The following is an 11,833-nucleotide window of genomic DNA, read 5'->3' on the forward strand; positions in this document are numbered from 1 at the left end:
GAATACTATACATGTTTCACGTCACCTCCAGGAGAAATTTATAGTTCGCTTTTCTTGTAAACAATAAACAACCCTGCACAGATACGGCCAACATTCTTTCACCTCTACGCACTTTGAATACGATACAAGTTTCACGTCACCTCCAGGAGAAATTTATAGTTCGCTTTTCTTGTAAACGATAAACAAGCCCACACAGATACGGCCTACATTCCTCCACCTCTACGCACTTTGAATTCTATACAAGTTTCACGTCACCTCCAGGACAAATGTATAGTTCCCTTTTCTTGTAAACAATAAACAAGCCCGCACAGCTACGGCCAACATTCTTTCACCTCTACGCACCTTGAATACTATACATGTTTCACGTCACCTCCAGGAGAAATTTATAGTTCGCTTTTCTTGTAAACAATAAACAAGCCCGCACAGCTACGGCCAACATTCTTTCACCTCTATGCACTTTGAATACTATACATGTTTCACGTCACCTCCAGGAGAAATTTATAGTTCGCTTTTCTTGTAAACAATAAACAAGTCCGCACATCTACGGCCAACATTCTTTCACCTCTACGCACTTTGAATACAATACAAGTTTCACGTCACCTCCAGGAGAACTTAAAGTTTGATTTTCTTGTAAACAATAAACAAGCCCGCACAGCTACGGCCAACATTCTTTCACCTCTACGCACTTTGAATACTATACATGTTTCACGTCACCTCCAGGAGAAATTTATAGTTCGCTTTTCTTGTAAACGATAAACAAGCCCGCACATCTACGGCCAACATTCCTCCACCTCTACGCACTTTGAATACTATACTTCTTCTTATTGTTTTACAAGATTTAATCCACCCTTGTTACTTCTGTGCATCATATAAAAACTTCTTCTCTTAGTCTTTGAGACAGGTACAGATATCAAAGTCAGAGGTCTTGCCAGCAACAATCAACAAAAAACAAAGTTTACTTCGGCAAAACTCTGACGGTCCAAACAGGGAACACACAGGAATGATATTCACAGCCCACGTAAAAACTTGACTGCAAATTATATCCCTGATCCTGGGAACTTTTACTCAGGCCTGGTACATTCGACTCCAGGGGGATTTCTTGCCAAAGCGCGCGCGCACACACACACACACACACACACGCACACACACACACCAAACACACAATATGGGAACAGATAGCACTTTTATGTGGGAACAATAAGAAATTAAGGGGAATTGACTGCTAGTGTTGACATAATTGTTAAACGAAAAACAGACAGTAAAAAAATACCCCCTAGTATGATAGAACGACCCAAGCAAGCGGCGACTTTGTGTAGCATTTTACTTTGTGATGTCACAAGACCGCCGATATAGAGCTAACATTACCAGGTTCTTATTCTAAAATCAGATGGTAAATTGTCAATCGTTCATTCCCCAAACTAGTGGGCAGTTTGTCGTTAGTACATAATATATTATCTGCGCTTTGGCTTTGGACGTTTTGTCAAAAGTTTAAGTAATACACAATATAGAATAGGTCGTACCACCAGTTTGTGAGCACTTTGTCCCCCATGGCAGGTTTATAAGTTGGATAAATACGTAACGTTATCCATACAACAAATTAGAAAGTCCGACAAAAATGAATAAAAAGACTTCAAATTCATCTCGAAACCCAACCTCTGCTTGGAGGGCATTGTTTACGGGACCGTGTACTGAGGAATGCGACACCTCTTTGCTAATCGTTACAAAGCGTTTTACGGCTTGCCCATCGTGAAACTCCCACCGTGGCTTGTCACAGCCTGTAACAATTATCTAGCAGCTCACCGACTGATAACCGGAGGGGGGCCAGGCAGACAAAGCTAGTGCCGGAAAAACAAACAATAAAAACATGTATGGATAAGAAGTTGCACAATAACAAAAGGGGTTGCCCCGAAGCCCATGACGAAGTCCCGCGTGGGAGATCTACACCTGTCCCAAGACTCAACCTTATTTTCCCATCTTCTGTTTTGTTATAGAATATGAGAGGTTAATAGAACATGTCCACTACCCCGAAGGCACCCGTTTGACAATTATTAATAATAATAGTATTATCTGGTGTATTTTGTATCCCAGTAGGTACCCAATGTGTTGAGTAATCATCAGAGTCCTCGAGCACGAGACCCCCGTTTTAGGTCCCTCCAGGAAGTAATAATCTCAGATCTACGGTGGCGTAACATAGTATCAAACCCGCCTCTACGAAGATTGTTGCATAGCGGACTAAGATTTTTCCTGTGGTGACGAGAACCAATTGTATACATTCAAAGTTCATAGAGCTGGCTCCATGAAACTTGTTTTTCGTTTACAAGGGCGGCCCCATAGCGGACTATATGAATATTTTTTTCCTGTGGTGACGAGAACCAATTGTATACGTTCAAAGTTCATAGAGCTGGCTCCATGAAACTTGTTTTTCGTTTACAAGGGCAGCCCCATAGCGGACTATATAAAGATTTTTTTTCCTGTGGTGACGAGAACCAATTGTTCAAAGTTCATAGAGCTGGCTCCATGAAACTTGTTTTTCGTTTACAAGGGCGGCCCCATGGCGGACTATATAATTTTTTTTTCCTGTGGTGACGAGAACCAATTGTATACGTTCAAAGTTCATAGAGCTGGCTCCATGAAACTTGTTTTTTCGTTTACAAGGGCGGCCCCATAGCGGACTATATAAATATTTTTTCCTGTGGTGACGAGAACCAATTGTGTACATTCAAAGTTCATAGAGCTGGCTCCATGAAACTTGTTTTTCGTTTACAAGGGCGACCCCATGGCGGACTATATAAAGATTTTTTCCTGTGGTGACGAGAACCAATTGTAAACATTCAAAGTTCATAGAGCTGGCTCCACGAAACTTATTTTTATTTTTCGTTTACAAGGGCGGCCCCATAGTGGACTAAGATTTTTCCTGTGGTGACGAGAATCAATTGTATACATTCAAAGTTCATAGAGCTGGCTCCATGAAACTTGTTTTTCGTTTACAAGGGTGGCTCTATAGCCGACTAAGATTTTTCCTATGATGACGTGAACTAACTGTATGTATTCAAAGCGAAATATAAATTTCTTTTGAAGGTGACGTGAACCAATTGTATGTATTCAATGTGCGTGGAGCTGGCTTTATGGAGGTATGGTAGGTTGGGAGCAGGGTTGTACTAATAGCTCCATGGAGCTGGCTCCATGGAGCTGGCTCCATGGAGCTATTAGTACAACCCCTTCTCATATGAGGCCCGTATGGAATTCTTAGCCTCTACTAGGCCCTACAGGTGGCTGGAAAAATAGCAAATTGGACAAATATGTGCCGATAACACGTCAGAGTAAGCTGGTCAGAGTATGGTTGGCGACCAGGTTATTCTGGCATGTTTTCTCTCTTTATTTGTCCTATTTCTACTATTTTCCAGCAACATGTAGAACCTGGTGGAGGCTAATAATTCCATACGGATGTATGGATTTATATGGATGCACGTGTGAAACCACCATACGGTTGAAAATACAGGCTTTGGCGATCCTTTTATTTACATTTGAATCGGTTGATATAAGGATGACACCTTGTAGTGTTTGCGCATTAGAATCTTAAGGTTCGTGGTTCGAATAAATATCCTATAATTTTTTTTATTTCCTGCAGCACGTCTGTCGCAAGACGAATGCGATATGGCCAAAACGTTTCCAACTATTGCAATTGCTAGTGTTAAAAAGCCCGTTTTGTACAAAGGGATTTTAGCGCTTATACAGCATCATTACTTCTCATTAAGTTTCCTTCGAATACAACAATGTCGTCGTCACCGGGCCGCAGCCAGCTGCTCCCTCGGGGCAGGTCGACTGTCGGCCCGACAAAAACAGCCTGGATCACGCGGTGCGACCACCTGCAGCCTCGGGGTGACTCAGCTGTGAGGACTCGGAGCAGGCGGCACAAGGCTAGACACAAGCCGAGGACAACACCGAGGACAGGGGACATCGGCGATATCCCGGTACCGGTAACTAATGCAAGCTTTATGTATTTCTTTTTCTTACTTTGCCATAAAATTTGCCCTAAGATATCCGTTGTTTCTATCATGCCTTGTATAGTTTATTATGTTTTATCTGCATTTGTCAGTACAATGTGCAATTTGCCGCGTAAACATGAACGTTTTATTGCCGCACTTCTGATGTATAACTGCAAAGTAAACTTTATTGGAAATACTTTTTGCTAAAAGATGAGGAAATTAAAATTGGATATAATTCATTAGTGATAAACAGTAGTGTTAATTTGGCAATGCTCATGAAAACGTCCTAGGTCACATTTTGCCAGATAAAAAAGTTTCGTGATTCCAATCAGTATGTTTTCATTTCATGTCGCTCGTCTGCCACTAGACGAATGCAAGTTGGCCAAAACTATGGGCAAATGTCAGTGTGAAAAAGTCCGTTATTGGTACTAAGATACTTTCGCCGTATCCGAGGGGAGCGTAAGGAATATTCAATAGTGACCAATCGTTTCATATCCTCCCTAACCGTCAATAGTTTTCTTCCCAGGCCTCGCGCTCCTCAACACGCCCCCAAAGTTCCTTCACGTGGAAAGACATCTCCGTACGGGAGGACCGTCAGGAACCCCGAGTAGGAAATGTTCTTGTTTGCTTTGTAGCGCATAACCAGTGGCCCATCTCATGTCGCAGTGGGCTTATTTTGTAACTGGATGTGTGTCTATAATTTTGTGTCTATACACGCTACAATGTGCACTTTTCAGAGCAGATTGAGTGTTATGGCACCCCGAATGGTGCCTCTTTTAGTATGTGTTGGTGGGTGTGTGGTGTGTGATATGTGCATAGCAGCCATTAACTTTCCATTACCAGCGGATATGCGCATTTTTATATCGAGTGCACAATTAAAGACAATGTCATGTATAACGTTATATTTATTAAGCACATAAAACACCGTGCCGTACAATACAATGGCACGTCCAGTTTTACCTACCTGGCCCTTTTCCATGTCTTAGACATTGGAATCCAGCAGTAAAAGTGACGACGAAGACATCCCCAGAGACCCTACACCGTCTCAGAAGCTCCCAGATGATCGGTACGTCATAGGTTTTTCCATATTCTTTCAATGGTGGAGTTTTAATGACTTTTTACCTCGTCAGATGCAATCGTTCCTTTCAATCTATGATAAGAGGTAACATCATAAGAACGTAGAACAGTGTCTATACTCGCTAAATTATACCTGTTTCAAGGTGCGTTGCCGTTGACGAGAAAAAAGAACAACTCCATTGCGAAGAAACCGACGAAAAGATGTCTGTAGAGTCAAAGGTGGAAAAGGTATTGAGTGCAGTTTTATTCTACTTTACTGTTTGTCACTTTCTCTACAGAATTTCTGTTCTTGATCAAGTCCCTGAAAGGGATTTACATACGAATAATTACTTTTTTTCTCAGTTCCTTTTTATCGTAGACCAAAAAGAGTCTAATACTTGTTATTCTTGTAGGCCCCACTGAAAAGACAGCCGAGTTGTGACTCCCTCTTCACCGGGACGCACCTGAAGCCCACCGGCGTCTGGAGGCCGTACGGCCCGCCGCTGTACGGGTACGGCTCCGCCCTGAACCCTCCGCGCAGGAAAGGGCCGGACACGCTGGTCATCCTCGCCGCCATCTTCTACTGCCTGGCCGCCCTGACTGCTGTGGTGCTCGCTGTCCTATTCAAGACTAATGTCCTGTCGTGTGAGTAGAGTGGGTTAAAGGCTAGCTTCTGCCATCTTCTGCTGCCTTACCACTGACGGTGTTAATATGTAGCAGTTGTGGTCAACTGTTCCTTACCAAGGAGCTTAGATTTCTTTCAGTTTGTATCTTATCACTTTTGCCACAAATGTATGGCCATATGGTTCTTCTGATTACTAATAGAAGCTGTTTTCCAAAGGATCGTGAAAATGCTTACTCTGCTTTGATCAAACCAATAACTACTCTTTTTCCCGTCATATATCTTCTGCATCTCTTGTAGTATTTCACTCTTGGGAACGTTTAATTTCTTGTATTTTCAATTGTTTGACAGTGTACACGCCCCCGGAGCCCGTACCGGCGTGGGTTCAGCAGTTTTCCCCAGAGATGCAGAGGTGGTACCGGTTGGCGCTGGCCGGAGGGCAGGACGCGTCAGAGATACAGCCTCCCGGCACCGTGCAGCAACCGGCCCTGCCGCCTCCTGTGGAGGAGCGTGAGTCACCTGTAGTCACTTCTGATTTTGAGTGTTGGAGGGTAAAGCCTACAGCATGACAAAAGAGTTGACTTTAATTTCTAAAGGTTTTATTTAATCCCCAAGCAGATCTATCAGAGGCAAAGACAGTATTCGAGGGCTCTGACCAAGCTGGACACAGTTCAGCCCTTAGATACTTTACCCCACATAGATCTGCTTGGAGACTAGGTTTTCTTAACTTTTCTTTCCAGTTTGCAGCAACACGTCCCTCCCAGACCTACGTCACGGCAACTTCAGCTGCACCAATATCGCCCACTACAACATCTACGTACGCATGTGCATCGCCAAGTGTCACGTGGGCTACCAGACCGATGACGCAGGCCTGCTGTTCTGCAACCGCGGCCGATGGGCGCCGATCCAGCCCGAAGTCGTGTCGACACTTGTCGGCGTCGGTCGGGCTGCCGACACGATGCCGAACACGGACCCTCGGGTGTTACAGTACCTCGGTATCCCCGACGAACTTTACGCGGACGTGGCTTTAAATATTTTAGTAAAGCTTGATTATGTCCCTAACCTTTCTATCGTGGAGTCATATCTAGACATGATTTCAGAAAACGATCTCATCGATTTTGACATGATGCGGCAGTTGCTGATATGGGTCGGTCCAAACATCGAGGACATCATCGCCAACCTGGACTTCCTGCATGCTCTATCTCGTTTAGGTAGGGAGACTGAGGCCAGAACATTTATATTCTTAAATTTCAGACGACGTATAAAAAACGTAGAAGAATCTATATTGCTAAAAAAAGCTCCTTTTTATCATTTGTTTTAAAACATATCCATAAGTGTCATCGTCGTTAAGGCCTTTGTCATCATTGCGCAACGTAGTCATTCTATCAAAGACATCTGTTTCTCATATATAGGCCGAGTTCATGTCGTTCATGTGTGTGGCATTATATGAGTACAGTCACAGCAAATCTTACCTAACATAAATCTTGTAAACGTTTGTGTAATTTGATACCTTCTGCTGACTGTTTGCAGAGACGTTCGGAGCTACCAGACATCCTATTTGCAGAACTGTGAACTGTGGGGAAGAATCTGAGGTACTTATTTCTAATGCCTTTTCTAAACAGTTATGAATGTGGGGTATAGACATTAACAAGGCTGTACCTAAGTCTATCTGCAATCAAACTAAATTAAACATAATCTGTTCATTGGGGAAATTGATCAAAATAAGACATATGCATAGTTTTAATTGCTAAAACAGGTATAAAAGTCGTAAAAGAAACAGTTTCCAGTCTTTGTAGAGGAAATAGGTTTTCCTTTCATTGACAGAATTTAGCTCATGGCCGAGTGAAAAGCAGCACAACCACGTACATGTCAGAAGCCGGAGTGGTCTGTGAGCGAGGCTACCTGCCCCGGCACCCTGTACTGACGTGCACGGCTTCAGGACAATGGGACAAACCCGCACTATGCGAACCAGGTACGGCGTTGATATGATTTCCATTCACTTACAAATCTGATTTTCAATAAGAACTTTGGTCTTATGGTCTCATCGTACGCATTTTACGTAGTAACCTGCAGTCCACCTGAGGACCCCCCGCATGGATCGTACTTGTGCCAGGGTCACGTGTTCTCGGACCTCTGTGACGTCATCTGTGACGTGGGGTACGTACCGAAAACAGATGACACCCTGGGCTGCAGCTGGACCGGAAACTGGACCGCCTTTCATAGAGGGAACACGACTGAGATGGAAAATGCTGTATCAGCAGGTGTGTGGGGGGGTGTGGGGGGGGTGGATGGGGGGTTGTTACATCAACATTCGCATCCAAATCGACAAAATGACTAAGAGGAATAAAAAAAGGTTATTCCTCTATAGATACAAGCGAGTAATACTTCTTGTACATCTGGAACTATTACACACATGTATATACATTCGCTGAGGTTCGTAGATACACTGTAGTTCATATTGACTAAAACGTTTAGAAACTCTTATTGCTGTGTTGAAATGTTTTATGATTGTCCTTTTCTCTTTCTGGCAGATGTCATCATCCCACAGACCCTGGACTGTGTCATCGCTAACTGCGGAGACATTTCGGTGAGTATCTCAGTATGTCAACACCAGTCATCAATTTGCATACTCACTGTATAAGCCTAATCTCCATTCAGATGCTTCAAGAATACTAGTAAGTAGCGATACAAGAAGGATGACTGGTCAAGAAAACCTACGCGAGACAATCTTCCATGCCGACATGGTTGGATATTAGGATTAGCCATCGCCGTATTTTCTTGATAAAAATGATGACGGTCTGAAATGATAATTCACCTCTTCCGTTCACAGACGCCAACACACGGTGACGTCACCTGTACAGGTACGACGTACGGTGAGACGTGCCATCTCACCTGTCATGACGGTTACGAACGGCTGACCCGAGACAACTTCACCTGCCAGGTTTACAGAAACAAAGCCACCTGGAGTGGGGAACCAGAGTGCATTCCAGGTGACATGGCATACATTACTGGGACAATGATATACTGTTATGGTACATATATGATTTCTCAAAAAGAATATTCCCTTACTGTACACAACACATTGTGTCTTAGTCTACAATATGTAGATGAGGACGAGATAGTACAACATATTATATATCATGCCATGGGTAAGAGGCACAGCATTTCAGATACTTTTTAGAAAATGAAGAATGCGTTCAATATTTTCCATCAGTGAATTGTAGAGCTCCTCCCGAGTTCCCCAACACCGCCCTCCAGTGCGCCAGCGGACACACCTACGGGAACACCTGCGGAGTCACCTGTGCGGACAGGTACAACAGAACGAACCTCCAGATCGTGACTTGTCACAGTACCGGCAACTGGAGCTTACAGCTAGGTGGTAAGCCCAAGGCATGCCGTTGCTTGCGGACATTTTCCTCATACAGTCAATGTTTTTTGCAATTGTTATTGCGAATAATCCATGACGTTTGTACAAACATACAGTGATTTTCATGATGCTGTCAAACTCAGGATACGGATTGTAGAATTTCCCTGGACAGTGAAACTTCTTATTACTAACAAACCTTTTTATACTGCTGATGGGATCCCTGGAACGAAAGAGATTTCTTTACGTAAATGAGATATAATCCTACCATTTCCCTGGACAGTGAAACTTCTTATTACTAACAAACCTTTTTATACTGCCGATAGGTTCCCTGGAACGAAAGAGATTTCTTTACGTAAATGAGATATAATTCTACCATCATTGCCTTCTCATTGTGGTTAAGATGAAAGAAGCCTGATGTACATTTGCCTTTGTTATTCCAGCGCTCCAGCCAGTTGTTGGTGGCCCAGATCTGTTCTGTCAAAAGAAGAACTGCGGCTATCTTTCTGTACGTAGTCTTGTGTTTTGTCAGTAACTTTTGTTACATGTATAACACTTTCATACATTACTGCTATTCACACAGACTTTAACGTTTATTGGCCCCTTAGCCAGATGTGAGGTACTTACTATAAATTGTCCATCTATCACCACAGTAAGATCACAATAAGAAAAGCAGCATATGCTACTACTATGATTTCAACCCAGTTACATTGCTTCTACCCACAACGATTAAATGATAGGCTCGTGACGTTATCGCCACTCTAGCATCGCCAAACATTAAAGAAAAAACTATGAAATTATTGAGAATTTATGTGTGGAAATCGCACCACTGTTTCCTCTCAATGAACAGACCCCTGCCCACGGCAGCCTGACGTGCAGCGGCACCAGGTACCAGGACTCCTGCCGCCTGACGTGTGAGCCGGGCTACAAAGTTGCCAACGAGAGCGGCCATCTTCTCCACAGTCTCTACAACTTCAGGTGCACGGCAAGTGGGCAATGGAACAACAAGCCAAGGTGAGGGAGTAGTTTTTCCCATGTAAATTTGTCTTTGGAAGCAAACATGCACAAAGCTTTTTGCACATCGATATATGAACCGACTGCATAGAAGACGTTGAACGTTTTGCTTCTATTGATTCTCGCGATCGGGTGGTCACGAAAGTATCAAATTACCATTCTTGTCTGGCTAGTATCCTGGACTATCAGTCAACGAACACGAATATCAATGTATGGAATACCGATCAAAATGCCAATTTCATTTCTGAACGGTACTCGCTCTGCAGTTGTGTCCCATCTGACTTCTGCCGGCTCGGGCTGCACGACTGCCACCCTGAGCACGGGCTCTGCAGCCTGACGGGTCACCAGGCCTTCAGCTGCCGCTGCCGGGTCGGCACGGTCGGGGACGGGACGCACTGTGAAAGGACCTCCTGTCCGGATTTTCCGGTAAGTAGCAATTGCCCCTTCCCCCCTTAAAAAGATAAAGACTGGGGAAATTAGACAGGTTTTATTTATCTTTTACCCGCAACTACAAACAGAAACTTGACTCGCTTTCGATCGAGTGGCAACAGCAAAATGTTCTGATTATGTCGGAAGGCTTGAATCTGTAGATGACCAGAATGATGTATGATTTGCTATATGTCTATAACAAAAAGAAATACCAAGCGTTTTCAATAACAGGTAGCAATCTTGGATCTATGCACTCGACCATCATGGCGGCTAAACCTTTTTGTAAGCTATGACGTAAACACGCTATACCAAATAACCTATGTGTCTCTCACTGCCGCATCTCCACAGTTCGCTGAACCGGAGAACGGCTTCTTCTCCTGTTCTATCCCGACATCCTCTGCTGCTGACACCTGCCAATCAGCTGTCAGCACAAAGGCGGAGTACGAAGTTACCTGTGTGCTCCACTGTAACCATGGTTACGACAGGCTGATCTATGCCGAGTACTCCTGTAGACACGACGGGAACTGGACTATTCCTGTCGACATTTACAGCGCAGGGAGCACGCCTTGTTTAGGTACAGCTTACTTCCCCTTACTGTTCAGCTTTGGCAACTTCGCCTAATTACAATTGAGACTTTGAGCTCATTCAAGTATGTGATCATCAAATGCAATCAAAAGTTCGGCTCGTAGCTGTCGGTACTTTTCTCCTGGAAGTTTTTGCAGGAAGTTTTCGAGGTACATGCGTGTACCTCGTTTAGTTGTTATAGTATACTCACTTTTTTTCGTGAGAAAATGCTTATTAAAGCCTGTTTGTACTTCAGCTGTGAAATGCCCGGACCTGTCTGCTCCCCAGCACGGCAGAATGACGTGTGACAGCGGCTCCTATTTCCGCTATCCCGAGACCTGCAGCTTCGCCTGCGACGTCCAACCGGGCTACAAGCTGACGTCGACAACCAGCAGGGTGAGGCGCTGCCAGGCTGATGCTACCTGGTCTGGTCACGACGCAGAGTGTATCGGTATGTGCAACATCGCAATCATTCTAAAAAAGGACAAAACTTGATCCCGTTATCATTGTAAACAAATCTATGGTAATTCATACATAACAAAGCTTTTCTGGTTCAGATGTTTTCACATTTGACACTCGACTCGTGTACGATATGATGCTTCCCCTCCATCATTGTCGCCAGACCTGATAAAAGCTGCAATTCCATATTTGTGACTGCGTTGGCTTAAGACTCAGCATCTTGTTGCTGTAGAATCATGTACTTTATCCTCCCGTTTGTGCCGGGGAGGGAGGAGATGTCTAGAGGTTTCTCTGCAGCCAGTTGGGTAGTATCCTGGAGAGTCAGGCCGTGGCACAGAG

General features: G+C 44.0%; 2 protein-coding genes and 1 long non-coding RNA gene across 3 annotated transcripts; all 3 read left to right on the forward strand.

Annotated features, from left to right (window-relative positions):
• Positions 1 to 3,773: 3,773 nt before the first annotated feature.
• On the forward strand, positions 3,774 to 7,236 carry LOC118421953. The gene is made up of 8 exons (XM_035829456.1): positions 3,774 to 3,977; positions 4,513 to 4,593; positions 4,973 to 5,052; positions 5,207 to 5,291; positions 5,456 to 5,687; positions 6,016 to 6,174; positions 6,405 to 6,859; positions 7,195 to 7,236. The coding sequence occupies exons 1-8, from the start codon at positions 3,774 to 3,776 to the stop codon at positions 7,234 to 7,236; spliced, it is 1,338 nt and encodes a 445-aa protein (XP_035685349.1).
• A 976-nt stretch (positions 7,237 to 8,212) lies between these two features.
• Positions 8,213 to 9,037, forward strand: LOC118421074. Its single transcript, XR_004831804.1, has 3 exons — positions 8,213 to 8,251; positions 8,495 to 8,654; positions 8,879 to 9,037. It is a non-coding gene; the product is annotated as an uncharacterized LOC118421074 (long non-coding RNA).
• Positions 9,038 to 9,124: 87 nt separating this feature from the next.
• LOC118421954 (P-selectin-like) lies at positions 9,125 to 11,530 on the forward strand. Its single transcript, XM_035829457.1, has 6 exons — positions 9,125 to 9,146; positions 9,472 to 9,536; positions 9,879 to 10,042; positions 10,309 to 10,468; positions 10,820 to 11,045; positions 11,292 to 11,530. The coding sequence occupies exons 1-6, from the start codon at positions 9,125 to 9,127 to the stop codon at positions 11,528 to 11,530; spliced, it is 876 nt and encodes a 291-aa protein (XP_035685350.1).
• The last annotated feature ends 303 nt before the right edge of the window (positions 11,531 to 11,833 follow it).

The sequence above is a fragment of the Branchiostoma floridae genome, chromosome 8, assembly GCF_000003815.2.
Source record: "Branchiostoma floridae strain S238N-H82 chromosome 8, Bfl_VNyyK, whole genome shotgun sequence".
NCBI lineage: Eukaryota > Metazoa > Chordata > Leptocardii > Amphioxiformes > Branchiostomatidae > Branchiostoma > Branchiostoma floridae.

Excerpts from the sequence above, each read along its gene's own strand:
- LOC118421953 (XM_035829456.1), top strand. The coding sequence starts at position 3,774 with ATGTCGTCGTCACCGGGCCGCAGCCAGCTGCTCCCTCGGGGCAGGTCG. Across the intron at positions 3,978-4,512 it reads TCGGCGATATCCCGGTACCG|GCCTCGCGCTCCTCAACACG; the intron begins GTAACTAATGCA and ends TTTTCTTCCCAG. Across the intron at positions 4,594-4,972 it reads AGGACCGTCAGGAACCCCGA|ACATTGGAATCCAGCAGTAA; the intron begins GTAGGAAATGTT and ends TCCATGTCTTAG.
- LOC118421954 (XM_035829457.1), top strand. The coding sequence starts at position 9,125 with ATGACGTTTGTACAAACATACA. Across the intron at positions 9,537-9,878 it reads AGAACTGCGGCTATCTTTCT|ACCCCTGCCCACGGCAGCCT; the intron begins GTACGTAGTCTT and ends CTCAATGAACAG. Across the intron at positions 11,046-11,291 it reads AGGGAGCACGCCTTGTTTAG|CTGTGAAATGCCCGGACCTG; the intron begins GTACAGCTTACT and ends TTTGTACTTCAG.